The following is a 20,654-nucleotide window of genomic DNA, read 5'->3' as shown; positions in this document are numbered from 1 at the left end:
ATCATGAAGGAGAACTGGTTTCTAGGGCAGGCTCTGCATTAAACAGCTGAATGACCTTGGGTAGGTCCCAATACTAATGACAACAGCTACCACTAATTGAGTCCTTTATTATGTGTTGAACACTGTTCCCAAGCGCTTTACATTTATTGACTTTCGTAATCCCCAAAGCAACCTAAGAGGTAGGTACTGTTTTTATCCTTGTGGAACAGATAAAATAATTGGGACTTGAGGAGGTTAAATAACTACCTTCAGCTAGTAAATAGCAATCTAACTCCACACTTGAAGGAAAAATGAGACTTGCTACACTGTTCATGCTTTAGTTTCCTCAGAAGAAAACCAAGTGGTTAAGACTAGATATTAATTCATTCAAATGTACTGAGTACACATTATGGCGCTCAGCCCTCAAGGAACTATAGTCTAAAAAGGAAAGACAAACATCAATAAAAAAAATCATAGAAATATACAATTCAAAATGCTTTACATGCTCTGAACGGTGCTACAGTAATTTGTAACCAGAACTGATATGGTCTGGGGGCAAACAGGGATAGTCAGGGAAAGCTTATCCAAGACAGTGCTATCTGAGTTGAGATTGGGAAGATGAGTATTGGGGGAGAGGTGGGTGCTGGATTACAGACAGGAACAACATAGGAGAAATCATAAAATAGTCATGCCAGAAGGAGGAGAAGAGTACCCAATGAGAGGAGAGGTCAGCACCAGCCAGATAGTGTCATTACAGGCCCTGTTAAAAAATAAGGAGTAACCATTGAGAGAGTTTTAAGTATTGTATAAACACACATATACATCCAGTGGGGAGGATTCGTTTCTATATTTGGAGACCATACCAAAGTGTACAGGGCTAGACACTTCCAGGCACAAGCTGCAGTCCAGTCAACAGATAATAGGTTTGGCTGAGGTTAGCTGAGTTAGAAGTAGAAGGAAGTGAAAGGACTCAAGAGCTATTCAAGAGGTAAATGTAAAATGAGTTAATGATTGACTGGATTGAGGACTGAATGCATTGCAAGGAGGTATTAAGGAGTGTCTAATAAAGTTTTGGCTTCAGCAATTGGATGAAAAGAAGATGACATTCAATGAGGCAGAGAACCATAAAAAACACCAAGGTGAGGGTGCCAGGGGATAAGGTTCATGAGTTCAGTTTTGAATTAAAGTGAATCTGAAGTGCCTTTGAGACACCCAAGCTAGTTATCAGTTATCAATTCTAAGGGTACAGTCTAAGAATGCAGGCTCTGAGGTCGGACTGCTGGAACTGAAATCCCAGTCTGCCACTAGCTATGTGACACTGGACAGTCACTTAACCTCTCTGACCCTCAGTTTCTTACCCTGTTAAGTGAAGATACTAATAGGTCCAAACTCCATGGGACGATTGTGAGGATCATACGGCAAGACATATGTAAAGCTTTCAACATAAGCATTTAATTATTATTGTCCCTTCTGCAAACACTTTGATGCAATAATTAAAGTGTTACCATAATGAATAGATGCTAGATAGGATACAGTGGTTTTGGTCCCATGTTTGAGGCCTGATGTTTTGAGCATTTCTACCTCAAACAGTTGGAAATCAGCTCTGTAATTTAAAACGAATCATCCTGTGCCTAACAACTGTCCCACCAAATGTATCAGTAAGCTACTGATACCCCAAAATGGAATAAAACCTTACTTTATTCTGCAGGGCCTATTGTTTTCATTTTGTAACTGCCCCACTTTATTTCACATTTAATAGCTTCTCAATAACTCAATTATCATGCAACCTCATCACATACCTAGCCAGAACAAGTTTGCTAGGTTATTAAGGTTATTAAATTCCTGTTTCAGACTTTTCCTGTCTTTTGACAAAATATCATAAAATTCTTGGTGAGTCTTCAACAAGTTCATATTACAGCATCAACCCTGCTCTACAGAGCTCACAAAACTGAAAGATGAACAAAGTGACTCAGCTGGGACTTTATATATATATATATATATGAATACATTTTACTCATACAAAATTGAAGTGATACACCCTGAGTGAAAGTCCTCCTTCCCTGGACCCATTCCATTCTCCTCCCCAGAGGTAGCCATAGTTATCTGCTGATATGTAACTTTCCACAAAATATATTTACATACAGAAATAGAGTTGTGACTATAGTTTTGCTTATTGTTGCTATTTTACATAAATGGGACCACAGAGTATTTTCTGTTGGCGCTGTTCTACGTAAATAGGTTCATACATATTTCCTTTATTTACTTAATTTGGCCTTAAAGATCTTTCTACATCAAGACATTCCTTTTAATTCATAATATTCTGTGAAATGAATTTCCATTATTTAGTTTCCTTTTCATTATCATTTTCCTAAAATACTGCAATGCTGCAATCAACATTCTTGAAGATTTCTTTTCTGTACAATAAATATCTCTCTGACAGGTATCAAGAAGTGGAATTTCTAGGCCCAACAGAATGTGTATTCTTAAATTTTAACAGATAACTCTCAAAAATACAGATACTGTCCAGCCAAATCACCAGTACCTATTTATTCACAGTAGTACATCTTAATAGAGCTCCAATTATGTGTATTACCTGTACAAGGACACTTCCTTGCCCACATATTTTAATATTTATATTATCACTAATTCTCAAAAAATATACAAAATCAATCTGAAATTAAGATCACTTCTAATATATTTTTAAACTACCTCTACATTGTACTAAGACACAACTGTACCAACAAATTAGTCTTACATTATACACGTTAACTTATTTATAAAGAAATACAGAAGTTAGGACACTGGAACTCAGCTCCTTCAGGCCATTTAGAACTTTCTGTGGCAATTCTGTGTACCACTTTGTATGGAACCACCAGACTTTGTTAGACAAGATGCATGAGATACATTAGCATAGGATCTATTACACTGGAATACACAAAATTCATAACTTTACACAAAGATACATACACTCTTTTCGAGTACAAGGTTTTTGACCTAAAATTAGAGGAATTTTAATATATTCTGTTTTACATGGTACCCATCAAACAGAGAAAAAAAAGTTATGTTAAGTCTAATTACATTCACTACATTTTCAAGTATATTACTGGTAAGAGAGAACTTCCGTTTGACTTGGTGTCAATGAGAACTGAATCTTACAATTTACTCTGTCACCACCCTCTCCCACATCCCAGCAGAGAATTATTTTGACCCTAAATAAATAAATAAATAAGGCATCGCTCATTTGTGAGAATACCACTTCCGCTCAGTTGAAAATTTACCTTCGCATATTATCCTTTCTTCAATTAAAGCTATTGTCTCAGTCTCTTATCATATACAAATAAGTTTGGTCTGTTATTACTAACCCAATACTAGGTTTTATTCTAATATCCCCTTATACCACCTGTTTTTTATTTTCCGCTACTTACTTTGTAGAATGGCTTCTAGTCTTCTTACTTCTCTTAAATCCTAACTTATTTATATTTTAATGATCACAGCAGAAAAATTATATATTGAAATAAGTTATTTTGCCATAAATTACCTTCCTTTTGTTTCATTAAATATTTTTTTAATTATGTGTGTGAGCTGCTTACATTATCTATACATTTCATCTCAGGTCACTAAGGGGACCTCATTAAACATGTTATTGTGAATCACTGGTCTACCACTCAACATTGAATATTATAAATCTCTGACAATATATGGAAATAACATCATTATGTATCAAGTTTCACCTAATCTTATGAACCAAAGTTGAGTTAACTAAGTTTAATAATCATTTGTCATTTGTTTTCTGAATTAACTGTTCTTATTGTTTGCCTATCTTATCAGAGTTGTCTTTGGCATTTCAATTAATAAATTTTTAGATTACAGACATTAATTCATTATTTATAAAACAGATCTTTTCCCTATCATTCACTTTTAAAGTTCAACTTGTTCACGGTAATTTTTGGCACCAGAGTTTTAACTTTTTATATAGTATATTATTGCCTTTGCAACTTTCGGGCTTAGTATCTTCCTTAAAAAGGGTTTACAATGAAAACACACATCCACACAAATGCACCAAATGATCACAGCAGCATTATTCAAAATATTCAAAACATGGATACAACCCAAATATCCCTCAGCTGATGAATGGATAAACAAAATGTAGTATATCCACTCAGTGTAATATTTGGCCTAAAAAAAACAACGAAGTATCAATACACATACAACATGGATGAACCCTGAAAACATGCTGAGTGAAAGAAGCCAGTCACAAGGGAGCACATACCTTATAATTCCATTTATATGAAATGCTGAGAGGAGACAAATCAGAAGGGACAAATAAGGTCGATTGGTGGTTGCCTAGGACTAGTAGAGATGGAGGGATTGAGCAGTGACAGCTAAAAAGTGTGAAGTTTCTTTTTGGGGCAATGAAAATGTTCAATAATTGATTGTGGTGATAGATGCACAACTCTGTAAATATACTAAAAGCCATTAAACTTTACATTTTAATAGGAGATTTTGAAGGTATATGAATTATATGTCAATAAAGCTATTTTTTTTTAATTTTTTAAAAAAACATGGCAACATTCTCTTAGACCTAGAAATAGAGTGAAATTACCAGAGAACCATGGAGTGAGGATGAAGGCAAAAGAGAAGGTACACATTTGTGGTGGAGTGTGAAAGGGAGTCAAACCCTTATCCTCCATTGCAAAAAGTCAATAGATAGCTAATACCTAAATTTGAAAATTCCAGAAGTAGAAACACATGTATGTTATTTCAAATGAAATAACATATGAAATAACATATACCCCAAAGAATCAGCCAAAGGGTTTTAAATAACTGCTTCTGGAGTATAGGAAATGGGGTGGAGGAAGGCACTGCTAGTTCTCAAAACAAACCATGTTAAATATTGGTCACAATACTAACTGTATAGATAATTAAGAAAAAGTAAAACTAAACCAATTAAAACAAAATAAAGGCTCTCTCTACCCTAATGTTTTGAAACAATTCTCTAATACTTTCTCCTAACATTGATTACTTTCATTTCTGCTGTTCTCAACTCCGCAGGTATCTTATTTTCTCTGAAATGCATAAACATTTTTGGCTAGCACCATTCATAAAACAGTACCCTATTTTCTTTCTGATTTCAAAGATCAAACAACTGTATACTAAATAACTATAAAAATCACTCTCTGGACTCTCCGTTTTACCGTCAATTTCCTGGTCCACTCCTATTCTAATGTTCTTCCTACTTTAATTATTATAACAATATTGTATGTTTTGTTATCTAATGTACAGTAAGCAGCACATCTACCAGCTATTATTTTTCAAAATGTCTTAAATATTCTTAAACACAACTCTTTTCAATGAAATTTAAAATACACTGTTAGGATATTTGTTGTTTAATATTTAGGAAACTGACATATTTAAAGTATCAACTCTTTCCCTTTATAACATGGTACAATGCTGCAAATTTTCAGGTCTTGGTTTTTTCCTCAATAAAGACTTAAGAGACTTCATCTTGCACATCTTCAAAGGCTATCTGTTGCCCCTTGTGAATGCTTTTATTTCTTTATCAGTTATATTTTCTAATCACATATTGAGAGTACGTAGAAAGTTTAGTGCTATTTTATAGGAACTTCTTCTGGCAAATTTATTAAATATTAATAGACTTAACAAGTGGTTCTCTTCAATTTTCTAAGACAACAATCAATCATTATCTGGAAATATTGGCAGTTACATGTTCTGCTCCAATGTTAATTTCCAATTTCCTTCTCTTGCTGTTTTACTTTAGCTAGGACTTCAAGTCCAACATAATATTAGCAAAAATAATAAGTTCCCTTATTTTATCAATGTCTTTAATGAAAATGTTTCTAAGTATTTCACCATTTAGTATAACGTTTGCTATGCATTTCTAATAGCTTTTTTTCAAGTTGGGGAAATTTATTTCTACATTCAAATTTGCATTTTAAAAAGATCACTCAGGCCACAGTGCAGAAAACAGATTAGAATAAAGCAAGAATATACTAGAATATACTAGACCAATTTCCCTTATGAATACAAATGTAAAAATCCTCAACAAAATACTAGTAAGCCAAATCTAGCAGCCATGACCAAGAGGGACTTATCCCAGGAATGCAAGGGTGGTTCAGCACAAAAATCAATCCAAGTTACACACCACACGAACAGAATAAAAGAAAACATTTGAAAGCTACATGATCATCTCAACTGATGCAGAAGAAACACTGGACAAAATCCAACATGCTTTAAATGATTTTTTTTTAATGATAATTTAAAAACCTCAACAAACTAGTAACAGAAGGAAACTTCCTCAACCTAATAAAGGGCATTTATAGAAAACCCACAACTAACATCATACTTAATGTTAAAAGACCGAAAATCTTCTCCTTAGGATAAATAACTAGATAATGATGTCTGTTTTCACCACTTCTATTCAATGTTGTACTGGAAATTCTAGCCAGGGTAATTAGGCAAAAAAAAGAAATAAAAGGCATCCAGATAGGAAAAAAAAAAGAAGTAAAATAATTTCCATTCACAAATAACATGATCTTATAAACAAAGAAAATCCCAATGAATCCACCAAAAACTATTAGAGCTAATAAGTGAACTCAATAAAGTTGCATGATACAACATCAATATATAAAAATCAGTTAAATTTCTATACGCTATCAATAAACGCTCCAAAAATGAGATTAGGAAAACAATTCAATTTGTAATAACATCAAAAAAATACAATACTTAGGAATAAACTTAAGAAAGTTCAAGACTGTACACTGAAAACTGTAAAACACCACTGAAAGAAATTTAAAAAGACCTAAGTAAATAAAAAATTTATGATCAATTGGTTTTTGACAAGAATACCAAGACCATTCAATGGTGCAAGACTTTTCAACAAATAGTGGTGGGACAACTAGATACTCACCCACAAAGGAATGGAGTTGGACCCTTTCCTCACACAACATACAAAAATTATCTCAAAATGGATCTAAGAGCTAAAACTATAACACTCTTAGAAGGAAGCAAAGGTATAAATCTTCATGATCCTGGATTAGGCAACAGTGTCCTAAATATGACAACAAAAGCACAAGCAACAAAAGAAAAAACAGATAAACCAGACTTCATCAAAATTACTAAGGAAGTGAAAAAACAAGCCACAGAAAATATCTGCAAATCATACATCTGATATGGAGTTTATATTTAGATTACATACAGAATTCTTACTATTCACAACGAAAAGACAACCCAACTGAAAAACAGGCGAAGGAGTTGGATAGATATTTCTCCAAAGAAGATATATAAATCAAATGAGGCTCAACATAATATGTTATTAGAGAAATGCAAATCAAACCACAATGAGGTATCACTTCATACCCAGTAAGATGGCTATAATTTAAAAAAGGAAACAAATAAGCATTGACAACGATGTGGAGACTTAGGAACTCTCAACCATACTCTCATATTCTCATACAGTTTGGTGGTTCCTCCAAACACTAAACATAAAATTACCACATGACCCAATGATTCTACTCCTAGATACCTATCCAAAAGAATGAAAACCTATGTTCAAACAAATAACCGTACACAAGTGTTTAGCAGCATTACTCATAATATCTAAAAAGTAAAAATACAAAATGTGCTATATCCAGTCAATGGAATATTATTCAGCCATAGAAAGGAATGAAGTGCTGATGCATGCTATAACACAGACGAACTCTGAAAACATTAGGCTGAAAGAACCCAGACACAAAAGGCCACATATCGTATGATTCTACTTCTGTGAAATACCTAGTATAGGCAAACCTGTAAAGACAGAAAGGAAAGTAGTGGTTTCTGGAAACTGGGGGGAGGGAGAATATGGAGAAACTGACTAAAGAGCATGGGTTTGTTTTGAAAGTAATAAAACTGTTCTGGAATTAAAACAGTGATGATGGCTGTACAACATGGTGAATAACCTAAAAACTACTGAATGTACACTTTGAAAAATTAAAATGGTAAACTTTGTATTATGTGAATTTCACCTACAGTTACAAAAAAGAAAAAAAAAAAAGTATACTGGAGGATACCAAACAAGAGGCTACTGCAGAGATCCAGATGAGAGAATGACAGCACACAGGCTTCAGGCTGTGGAGTGGAGATGGAAAGCAGACTGCTTCTAGAGATATACTGAAAGCAGTACCAACGTAACTATTACCAATAATATTCTAAACCCTGTTTATATTCAATCTATAGATACAGCAATGGACAACTGTAAGAGAACAAAATGTAACTATCATAAACTTTGATGATATAAAGTTACAAATGACAGAAATTGTATGGTTAGAAGATGAAGGATATAGAACAGCAAACATTTTCTGAACTTACACCAAAAAAGTCCAGATACTGTCTATAAAAATAATTATAAAGGTAACACAAACCAGAAAGTGAATAAAATTATCATTCACGGCAAAGACTCGAAATATAAGTTTAAAGTCTTTACTTTTGATGAAACAGTTTGAAAGTGGAGAGATGACACCCTTCCATAGTGTTTTTGTTTATTTTACCATGAGCATATATTGTTACTTTAGAATTTTGTAGACCTCAATAATTTAACTATTTTTACTAACAAATCACTTGTAATACACAAAGAACTGAAAACCACTGACAGAATACTTTTGATAAACCATATATAATTCAGTCTCCTTAAAATACTACAAAAGTAATAAGAACCTACAATAAAAACATAATGAACTAACCCAGAACTCCTTCACATGAACAAAAGGAGATATGCAATTTTTATAATACCCAAATTTTAGAAACAACGTGGAAAATCATTAACAGATGATGGCTGTAAACCTGGAAAACCCAAAACAATCAAATAAAAAACTACTGCAACAAAAGAGCATTATTTAAAAGACATGAAATTAAATATCCAGATAAAACAGCCTTCATATAGAAGGAAGGAAGGAGAGAGAGGGAGGGAGGGAGGAGGAGGCGGGGGGAGGGAGGAAGAAAGGCAAACACACAGAAGATATACTGAAAGAAATCATCTCATTTTTATGAACAACCAGACAGGAGGCAGGATGACCTGGGGTACACTTAACATAAATGTGCAAACCCTACTGGTGGGCACTTCTAAAACTCCCCTTTAAAAAAAACAAAATAGAATTGCAAAAATGGAAACACATTCTGTGTTTTTAGGTAGAAAAGAAAGCAGTATCATAAATATTTCCCTAATTTTAAATCCAACACAATGTCAATAAAAATACCAACAAGCCTTTTTCTGAAACTATACATGGATATTCCAAAACTCATGTGGAAAAATAACCATGCAGGAAGAGCCAAGAAAAAAAAAAAAAAGAAAGAAAGTGCAAAGGTGAAGGAGGGAATACCTAGCCCTACCATACACTAAAACACAACACAGCTTTAATCATAAAATAATGTAGAAGTGCAACATCTACAGAGACCATAAAACAGAACAGAAAGACCAGATTTAGCTCATGATAAAAATGGCCCTTCAAATCAGTGGGGTAAAGATGAATAAGTGGTGTTGGGACAACTGGATACCCATTTGGAAAAAGATAAAGGGTCTGTATCTCACACTGCCATGATAATTCCTTTATTTTTACATTGGTGGTTTCAAAAGTGGTGATTTTCTATCATTCCTGCCATTCTTCTATAAAAACATCTTCTTCCCTACCCCACCATCTTGAGTAATCACCATGGCTTCATGGATTCTTTACTCAAGGTGCTATAATCCATTATCACTGTATTTTTTAATGTTCAAAGCCCTTGTAAGCTTATATCCTGACATGTTCCTTTTAGTATTTAACATGTTTCTATGTCCTTCTGACATGTTCCTTTTAGTATTTGAACACTTCCTTGCTTTTTGACTCACAAAGATATTCCAGGCTCACCTTTCACTTTCCCTGCTCCAGACCTGAAATCAGACATTTCTCCAAAGAGCTCTGGCTTCTTTCAGTGGGGGAACAGTCTTTAGAAACCAAAATCTGGACATTAGATATGTTCACTGCTACTGTGGTATCATTCCTTTTAGACTGTTTCAATGGTCAGAATAGGAAATAAATATAAACATGTTCATATACAATATACTTATTTTTTTTTAAGTTTGGCCTGATAACTCTAATTCAAATCCAAGGTAACAGGTTTCTTCCTCACCTTCCCCCATCCCATAGTTGTACTTTCTCTCTCCTACCACAGTGAAAAGTCTGTTTCCCAAGAACATTTTTTTCATTTACTCTATCCTATAATAAAAAGAAAACATATTCAGAATTATTAAGCCCAACTACTGCTAACAACAGACTACTAAGCAAATTTCAAGATTCTTTTTGACTCATAACATTGATCTAAATGATAACAACTTATTCAAAACAATAATGCCAACCATGTATGGGGTGACTGTAGCTTACAGAAAAGGGTAATAAATGACAGTAATGTTATAAGGAATGGGAGGAAAGAAATAGGAATATGCATTTACACCACTACCACCATGAAACAGTATAGTGTTATTAAAAAGCAGGCATGGATTAGTTGTAAATATATATTGCAAACAACACGGTAACAGTTACAAATACATAATAATCCAACTATTTAAATAATCACTTTAAGTATGAATGGTCTAAAATACACTAATTAAAAGACAGATACTGTCAGAGTGGATTAAAAACAAGACCCAGCGCTTCCCTGGTGGCGCAGTGCTTGAGAGTCCACCTGCCGATGCAGGGGATGCGGGTTCGTGCCCCGGTCCGGGAGGATCCCACATGCTGCAGAGCGGCTGGGCCCGTGAGCCATGGCCGCTGAGCCTGCACGTCCGGAGCCTGTGCTCTGCAACGGGAGAGGCCACAACAGTGAGAGGCCCCCGTACCTCAAAAAAAAAAAAAAAAAACAAGACGCAACTCCATGTTGTGTACAAAAAAATCCACTTTAAACATAAAGACACAGACTGATTAAAAATGAAGAGATAAAGCAAGATAAACCATGCTAACACTAATAAAACCTGGAGCAGCTACATTAATTTCAGAGACAGCAGATCTCAGAACAAGGAATAGTCTCAGGGAGAAAAAGGGGCATTACATAATGCTGGAGGGCCCATTTCTACAACATAATAACCCATGCATATCCACCTAACAATAGAGCATCAAATTGCATGATTTAAAAACTGATAGAATTACAAGGAGAAATAAACAAATCCCCTAACATAGTTGCAAATTTCAACTCACCTCTATCACTTATAGATCCATCAGACAGAAAATCAATTAAGGGTATAGCTGAACTGAACACAAACAAAAAAATCAACTAAATCTAACTGAATACTAGATCTGCTTGAATATAGAACACTTGCATCCAACAATAGCAGACTACTCATTCTTCTCAAGGTCATACTGATATTCACCATGACAGACCACATTCTGGGCCAAAAACACACCTTAACAAATTTAAAATAGAAATCAGGGCTTCCCTGGCAGCGCAGTGGTTAAGAATCCGCCTGCCAATGCAGGGGACAAGGGTTCAAGCCCTGGGCCAGGAAGTTCCCACATGCCACGGAGCAACGAAGCCCATGTGCCACAACTACTGAGCCTGTGCTCTAGAGCCCGCGAGCCACAACTACGGACGCTCACGTGCCTAGAGCCTGTGCTCCGCAACAAGAGAAGCCAACGCAATGAGAAGCCCACGCGTCGCAATGAAGAGTAGCCCTTGCTCTCCGCAACCAGAGAAAGCAGGCACGCAGCAAGGAAGACCCAACGCAGCCAAAAGTAAATAAAATAAATAAATTAAAAAAAAAAAAAAGAAAGAAATCATACTGAAGTATCCTCCTAGATGACAATGGAAATAAACCTAGAAATCAATAACAGAAAAACAGCTGGAAAACCTCAAAATACTTAGAGATTAAATAAGGTACTCAAGTAAAATATAAGTAAATGAAGAAATCTCAAGAGAAATTTAAAATACTTCTAACTATATGAAATTGAAAATACAACTTATCAAAATACATGTGACACAGCAAAAGCAGTGCTTGGGGAAAACTTACAGCACTGAATGCACATATTAAGAAACGTCTACAATTGGTAATCTAAGCTTCCACCTTAAGAAACTAGAAAACAAATTAAATTAAAATAAGTGGGAAGAAAAGTAAAAATCAGCAGAAATCAATGAAATTAAAAGTAGAAAATCAGTAAAGAAAAATCAATCAAATCAAAAGTTAGTTCTTTATTAAAAAGATCAGTAAATTGGTAAGCCTCTAGCCAGGCTAGCCGTGAAAAAAAAGAAAGAAAACAAATTACTAATATCAGAAATGAAAGAGAATATCAATTACTAACATCAGAAATTCATCACTACTGAATCCCACTGATACCACAAGCATAATAAAGAAATATTATGAACAACTATATGCCAACAAATTTGCTAACTTACATGAAATAAACCAATTCCTTGAAAGGCACAAGCTAACAGGACAAGAAATAGATAAGCGGAATAGGCTAAATCTATTGATATTAAAGAAACTGAATCAGTAATTAATAAGCTTCTAAATCAGAAAGCATCAGATGCAGATGGTTTCACCAGTGAATTCTACTAAAACATTCAAAGAAAAAAATGATGTAATTTCTCTACAATCTCTTCCAGAAAACAGAAGCAGACGGGGCACCTCCTAGCTCATTTTATTAAGTCAGCATTACCCGTATACCAAAACCAGACAAAGACATCACAGGAACGGAAAACTAAAGACCACTATTTCTCATAAACATAAATGCAAAAATCCTCAACAAAATGTTAGTAAATCAAATCCAGCAATGTATAAAAATAATTACACCCCAAAATCAAGTGGGATTTATTCCAGGTGTGAAAGACTGGTTCAATATTTGAAAATCAATTAATGTAACATATCACATCAACAGGCTCAACACAAAAAGGCATACAATCATCTCAATAGATGCAGAAAAAGAATTTGACAAAATTCAACCAGATAAAAACACTTGAACTATGAATAAACAGAGGCTTCTTCAACCTGATAAAGGACATCTACCAAAAAACCCATAGCTAACATCATACTTAATGGTGAAAGACTGAATGCCTTCCCCTCAGATCAGGAAAAAGATTAGGATGTCTGTTCTTGAAACTTTTGGTCTACACTGTAACAGAGGGTCCAAAGGGGGAGATTACAGAAGAGAAAGAAATAAAAGGCATCCAGATCGGAAAAGAATAAGTAAAATTTCTTCTGTGTGCAGATGACATGGATCCTGTATATAGAAAATATTAAGAAACCCACTAAAAACCTATGAGAAAAAAATCATCAAGTTCAGGAAAGTTGCATGATACAAGATCAACATACAAAAACAATTGTATTACTGTACGCTAGCAATGAACAATTTGAAAACAAAACTAAGAAAACAATTCCATTTACAATAGTATCCAAAAAGAATGAACTAGCTAGAAGTAAAGTTAACAAAAATTTAAGTTTAAGACTTATACAATGAAAACTACAAAATACTGCTGAATGAAAAGATATTCCATGTTCATGGAATGTTAAGTTTTATATTGTTAAAAAGGCAATATTCCCCAAATTGATCTACCTATTCAATGCAATTCCTATCAAAATACCAGTTGACTTGACTTCCTTGAAAAAACTGAAAATTCTTTAGAAATTCTGGTATAAATTCTTCAGAAATGGTACTGACATAAAGATAGACATGTAGATAAATGGAATACAACTGAAAGTACAGAAACAAACTCTATGTTTACAGTCAATTAATTTTCAACAAGCATGCCAACACAATTCTATGGTGAACTATAAGTCTCATCAATAGCACTGGTACACTGGATATCCAAAGCAAAAGAATGGGGGCTTCCCTGGTGGCGCAGTGGTTGAGAGTCCGCCTTCCGATGCAGGGGACACAGGTTCGTGCGCCGGTCCGGGAGGATCCCACATGCCGCGGGGCGGCTGGGCCCGTGGGCCATGGCCGCTGAGCCTGCGCATCCAGAGCCTGTGCTCCGCAACAGGAGGTGCCACAACAGTGAGAAGCCCGCGTACCGCAAAAAAAAAAAAAAAAAAAAAGTTCTAAAATTAGATTGTAGTGATGGTTGCACAACTCTGTAAATATGCTAAAAATAATTGTACATTTTTAATTTTATATGTGAATTAATCTCAATAAAATTTTAAAATATATACATCTATCTAAATATATAGCTTTATTGAGATAGAATTCACATGCCATAAAATATATGGAATTAAAGAACGTATTCTTTAAAACATGAGAAAAATGTGAAAGGAATCAACCTGTTTTTTTTAAAAAAAAAAGCATGTAGGAGGAAGATGAGCTAGCTGACCTCTGCAACAGGCCACCTGAGACATGATACAGGCTTGGACAAGAGCAGTGTTGGTAAAGAAGAACATGGATAAAAATGGAAAGACTACAAAGGCACTTGGGAAGACCTGATGATAAGCCAGATGTGAATGATGAGGTAGAGCGGGCATTAAGAATAACTTGAATTATGCATTTGCTTGTTTGCTCTACTTCTACCAGAAGTTGGTATAAGGTTCACAAAAATGGTCTTTAAAATGGGTCACAATTATGAGTAGAAGCCTACAAGACTGGGAGAAGGTTGGTATGGAGAAGGGAGAGGTCATTCCAGAAGGCGTGTGCAAAAGCACAGACACATAAGAGCAAAAAAAGGTAAAGCTTAGATGCAGCAGAAGGGAGATGGATGGTCTGTAAAGGCCTGCAGCTGTGAGGGCTTGTAGGCACTAGAGACCACTAGAGGTTTTTAACTGAACAGAGATCTGATTCTTGCTTGGCCTTGAAAAAACCACCCCAGCCCCAGTGCAAAGAACAAACTGGGAAGGAGAATGACTGGAGACCAGTTGACCTATAAAGGCAGCCACTGCGGGAAACCAGGAGAGACCTCTGTAAACCATGACCGGGACTGCTGCTCTAAAACCCTGAGGAGGCTGGACAACAATGCAAAAAATAACGACTAAAGAAAGTTGGTTGTCTAACTGTGCTTCCACAACAAATTACAAACATGGAACCCAAGCAACCTACGAGTACGGATGTATTCTGCATTTACCCACCTCCACCAGCCTAAAGAGGCCTACAGGGCAGAGAGCAGTCTGGGGCTCCTCTGACCCAGTGGAGTTGTCATATTCCCTGCAGGCTGCTAAGAGCACCAAATTTTGGACTCGCCTCTAATAAGCAAAGGCACCAGGGAGATTCCTTCACCTGCACCAGCCTTGAACTCACGTTTTTCTTTGCACTGCTTATTGCTGGTTTGACAGTAAAGCAAAGCAAAGTAAAGCATATATAATGTTAAACAAAACTGAGTTGTCACCTTGCCAATCCTGAAAGGAAGCGGGTCAATTTTCTTAAGAACCCGTATTCCCTAATAGCTGATTTTTACATTTCAAGTGACAAAACATTCTGAATTTATCAAATTGACTTATATTCCGATTTCTTTTCCTTGACCCATTTGAAACCTAACTGAAGGACTTTCCAGACATTTTATAAAAATTTACGTTCAATATGCATTCATTTAGGTCAAAAGAATACAGAATATGGTGCACATTACTAGCTGTACCTGCAATGCATTTGTATCTAATGTACTGCTGGTTCACCTAATGGAACTGAAATGCTGGCAAGACTAAGCTTACCCAAAAGATGGTAGCGTTCATGGCTCTAATCACTCCAGTGCCAATCTACTTTCCAGCTGAATTTCTCAAAATTCTGCCTGTCATGCCACTACAACCACACTTGCCTTATGCCATTTCCCCAAAACACCACACATGTTCCCATGCCATGCCTTTCACCATGCTCTTGTCTGTATGAAATAATAAACAAATAAAAGAAATAACTCATCATACTCCAGAAGACCCCCTATGAGCTAGATCGATACTCAGTGAGCAATTTATATTACCCTCTCGTCTAATCTCCACAGTAGGCATACAAAGTTGGTATTATTTTTCCTATTTTTGCACGGAAGAAAATTGAAGCACAGAGAAGTTTGCCTAGGAACCCTCACTAATGTCACATTCCATTGCAAAGAATGCCTTGGACCCCTGTTCATCTGGCAAAACCCTAACTTAACCCTCAGAATCCCCTTCTGGAGTCTTCCAATCTCCCCAGATATAGCTATCATATGAACCTTGGGGGTACTACAGCCCTTTGCTGTCGCCAAGCCTTTAAAGTTAGCATAACCTTTTAATCACCACTATCTTCCTCGCTATACTGGGTGCTGCTTAAAGATAGCAATCATGACTTAACTCGTTTTGCACTTCTGCTTAACCGATTATAGGTGCTCAATAACTGCATGTCAAAATTCAGTGACTACTCTTCTGGCAAACTGCTATTTCCACCTTTCATGATCCATTTAACTTCTCCCAACAAGGCAAGTGAAAGGAATTGAGCTTTAACAGCAATCCCACCGACTGGCACACATCCTCTATCACAACCCTTCATCCCACTGTATTGCACTGCTAACGCATCTATCTCCACCCAAGGAGGTAGCTCAAGGGCAAGATCAACATCATCCACAACTGTGTCCCCCAGAGCTTAGCAAGGGAATTGGAAGACCAAGAAAATGCTCAAAATTGTCTAACTGAACTGAAACAGTCCACAAAACTAACCTTCTAAGATAAAATGGGCAAGGGGAAAAATTGTTCCAGATGCACCGCTTTAAACTGAAGAAGACTCAGAATAATAAGGTGCATTGTCAAGGCAGCTTCCAAAACTCTCCGCCTGATAGCTGAGTTGACAGAAAGGAATCACAGAGCAAGAACAAAATCTGGAAGCAAATATCACACACCCGGTTTATTGACCTTGGCTCGTCTAGAGATGAGGACGTAAGCCGCATTTCTGTCTTCGGCGCCGAGTAGGGCCACTTTTACAGGTAAACTGCTCCGTAGGACACCTTTAGGCAAGGAGAGCACTATATAGCTGCAACGCTTGGGAGGGGGAGGGGAAGGGCCCCCAAGCCTCTCGGCGGACACTGACGTCAGCCCGGACACTCGACCTTGCAACCCCTTCCCAGGACCGGCGGCCGCCCGCGTCGCGCCCCTCACCTCGGTTCTCCTCCTCCAGATACCGCACCCGCAGTTCGTCCTCCGTCTTCACCTCAGAGCTGTAGCCCCTCCGCCAGGCCGCCCCCCCGGCCGCGGGCGTCCAGCCCCGAGCCCAGGTCGCCGGGTCGACCCGAGGGACCGTCCAGGAGCCGGACAGCCTCCACCCAGGGCTGAGCCGCGCACAGCAAGCGGCCACCAAGCGAGCGTGGCGGGCCTGCAAGATAGCCAAGGCCCCGGGTGCCGCTGCCGCCGCCGCCGCCATATTGACTGTTTACGGCGTGAGCCTGTGGTTGCTGCCCCGCCCACGCACGCCGCAGGGCATGTCCAGGCCCCGCCCCCAGCTCGCCCCGCCCGGCCACGCCCCTAGAACCTCCCTCTCGCGCCAGGCTCCGCCCCCGAACCCTCGCCCCGCCCAACACCGATGACAGAGCGTTCCAGGTTCCACTTTCTCAGGCCTCCCTTGCCTGACAGAAGGTGTAATGGCTTGTACAGCAAAGGAAGGGAGAAAGTAATTCTCCAAGGCTGTGGAATATTTTAGGGGGAACATATTCTATAAGAACTCCCCGGAGAGAGTCGCCTCCCTACACTCCCTGGGCCATGCCCTGGCACATGAGTTAGCGGCAAAGGTGAACTAAAATGTTTGGTCTCAGGTTTGGCTGACAGGGTAGCAGCTCTGCGTGGGACTCCGGTTTACTCATATATATAAGGGCCAAGGGTTATCGGTTAAACATGCCTATAAACATACATGAGGCTTACCATACAGAGTATAGGAAAGTAGTGAGAACAGCCAATAAAAACAAGGGTCCTCAGACCACCAACTCAAGCAGGTGGCACGGCCCGTCCCAGAGTCTAATCCTAATCAGGAACCACCATCTTAACAAAGAGGCTCAGCCAAACCTTATGCTGAGGTGGGATTTAGAGCACAGAGGCCCTTCCCTCAACCAGAAACGCAGAATATCAACTCAGAGTGTAGGTGGCCATCAAAGCACACTGTATACAATTTTCTCCTACCTAGTTTTTATCAAATCTCAACGGAGAAAAGGTGTGTTTGGGAATATTGTTTGAAAAGCATGCTGCTATGAGAATATTCCCACTGCCACACAAATTTCTGCTGTTGTGCACTGATTACATTTTTGAGTATTAAGCAAAACTTCCTCCAGTGTTAGACCCTCAGCTTTATCCAAAATGAAAAGAAAAAGGCAATTGGGTTCCATTTCTGTGTCTCCTGTGAGAACGTTGCTGAGGGCACCTTTTATTCTATCTTCTGTAAAGTGCCACTTGTGAAATCTCTTGAAGTTGAAGACAAGGAAAAACTTTGCTTCCTCTTGTATCTTTCCCCTTTTCTTATAATCATGTTCACTTTTTCTCCTAAGAAACTCAGAATTCTATTTACAGTTCAACTACTGCAATAATTGCAATATTTATTTACTGTTTAAATATTTAATTTTTAAATATTAATTTAATATTTTATTATTTAATCAATAGCTATTTAATTAAATATTTAATTACTGTTCCCTTGTATTAGTTGCTAATTGTTTTGATATCTTTATGTTGGCTCATCAATAGATTGTAAATTCAAATAAAGGATTTACAGAACACTTGACACAGTACTGTTTGAAATAATATAACCTCAGAAAATACTTGTGATTGATTAGGACAACTGCAGAAGGCTAATCATAGATTGTTTATGTTATATGAGAAATCGGAGTAAGAAGGATGGCCTATGGTTTTGATGAGCACAGAGCCAGTTGAGAAAACACCACTTAGGGACACTTGCTTCTTCCCTAAGAGTTGTGACTCTGCTCTTTATTGAAAGGAGTCATGTGGATATGCCCATCTGTGAAGAAAATTGATTCTTGAAAGTTCGTGCAAATAACAAATATCACCATGACTGTGACAACCTGTCAGGGGTGACAACTAATAGAGAATTGCCAAATATCAGGTCGGACATGGCTTTGGATCGTCTCTCCACAATTGCTTTGCTTTGAGACATCCATGAGTTATTTAAACACTCCATGCTTCCATGTCTTCATCTGCAAAATAACTAATATGACATCTATTTCACCTTAGAAATTCTTTAACTTCAATTTCTTCATCTTTAGAATGGGAAGGATTATGCCCATTTTATAGGGTTGACAGCATAAGTATGTGTGAAAATTAATAAAAGGAAACTGCAACTAAAATAGGAGTCTGGAAGGCCTATGGAGGGAACTCTCACATCCTACCATTCATTGTCAATTACCCCAAGCAGGAAGAGGACAATTACCCCAACAGGAAGCTGGTCAGTTACTTACCCCAGGAAGTAACCTGCACTCCCAAACAGGAAGTACTCCTACTTACTACCACAGGGGAGGAAGGAAAACTTCCTTCTCGCCCAGCAACAAGCCCAGCCAATAGAAAACACCATAGCTCAGCCAATGAGGAGCCAGTGTCACCTGACCTTTTACTTTACTGCAATGAAATTTTATTTTTTCTTTGTTAATAACTTCTTTTCCTTGTCCCACCCTCCTTACTATAAAAGCCTTCTTTGTTGTGTAACCTCTCCAAGTAGCTCTTGGTTTGCTAGATTTCATAAAGCCAATTAGATCTTCAAATTTACTCAGTTAAATTTTGTTTTTTAATACGTTATGCCCATTTTATAGGGTTGATGGCATAAGTATGTAAAGCACTTGACATCAAGAAATGGGAACAGAACAGATAATGTTAATGACCATTTATCATCTTCCTTTTTAATCCACTCCAGACTTTAGATATGTTATTTAATGTCCAGAAAACTTCAAAGTTGGTTTATTATCTCAGTTTTGCAGATGAGGACACTGAGATTAAGTTACTTACCAAACCCTGCAGCTAATAAGTCATGAAGCTGGAATTTGAACCCTGATATATCTGACCTCAGTCCCCAAGTTCTTAATCACTGTTTTGCACAACCTCTCAATAAATCTTAAGGTGTCCAATAAAATTTACTTTCGTTTGGTTCCTTCTACTTTTCAGTAAAAGATGTGATCTGGGAACAATGAGTATCAGTTGGGAGAGGAAGGTAGGGCTGGTGTTTGCAGAATTCTGTTACTACTACAATTACTACCATTGGTTTACAGGATTTGGGATCTTGCCTCCAGCTAGCTCTCAGCTAACAGTTTTTTATTCTGCCACATCCTGACATTTTTCTAATGCTTACTTCTATGTAATATTAAACGTGTGCAATACAGGATGACCAACACTGAGCTCCTGGAATACATCCAACCCCCAGTGGCAGGAGCCATTCCTCCTAGACTACAGCTCTGTGCACAGAACACATAGGAGGACATAGGTGTCACCAGTAAAATGAAACACTTACCAACATGTGACCGACCACAAGTGGAGAGACAAAAATAGCTTAGCAAACACTATGTGAGGAACAAAGCAAAACTTTTGGGCTTTTTCAGAATGAGGGTATATTTTAAAACTGTCTTACCTGAAATAATCAATGGGAAAGTGGTATATCAGAGTAAAGACTGGACCACCCATGAATAAAATGGCTTAAATAAGAGAGGATGTTAACCATCCAGACATGGTAAGATGGCTCTGCCATCTTCGACATGGGACTTCACTTCTGGCTCTGGGTCTAGAGTAGCTGCTCCCTGCC

The 20,654-nt window shown here is 37.4% G+C and overlaps 1 protein-coding gene across 2 annotated transcripts in view; it reads right to left on the bottom strand.

Moving 5' to 3' along the window:
• AUH (AU RNA binding methylglutaconyl-CoA hydratase) overlaps positions 1-17,326 on the bottom strand; it is a 160,775-nt gene extending 143,449 nt beyond the window's left edge. Inside the window, exon 1 of one of the 2 annotated variants that reach the window (XM_065879357.1) lies at positions 17,033-17,326. In XM_065879357.1, the coding sequence (XP_065735429.1) occupies positions 17,033-17,294 (262 nt within the window). In that variant the 5' untranslated portion in view covers positions 17,295-17,326. The remainder of the gene's footprint in view (positions 1-17,032) is intronic. The other variant, XM_065879358.1, reaches the window with a different exon arrangement.
• Positions 17,327-20,654: the final 3,328 nt, after the last annotated feature.

The sequence above is a fragment of the Phocoena phocoena genome, chromosome 6, assembly GCF_963924675.1.
Source record: "Phocoena phocoena chromosome 6, mPhoPho1.1, whole genome shotgun sequence".
In the NCBI taxonomy this organism is placed as follows: domain Eukaryota; kingdom Metazoa; phylum Chordata; class Mammalia; order Artiodactyla; family Phocoenidae; genus Phocoena; species Phocoena phocoena.
The sequence above is the reverse complement of the archived record's forward strand: the minus strand, read 5'-3'. Positions and strand labels throughout refer to the sequence as shown.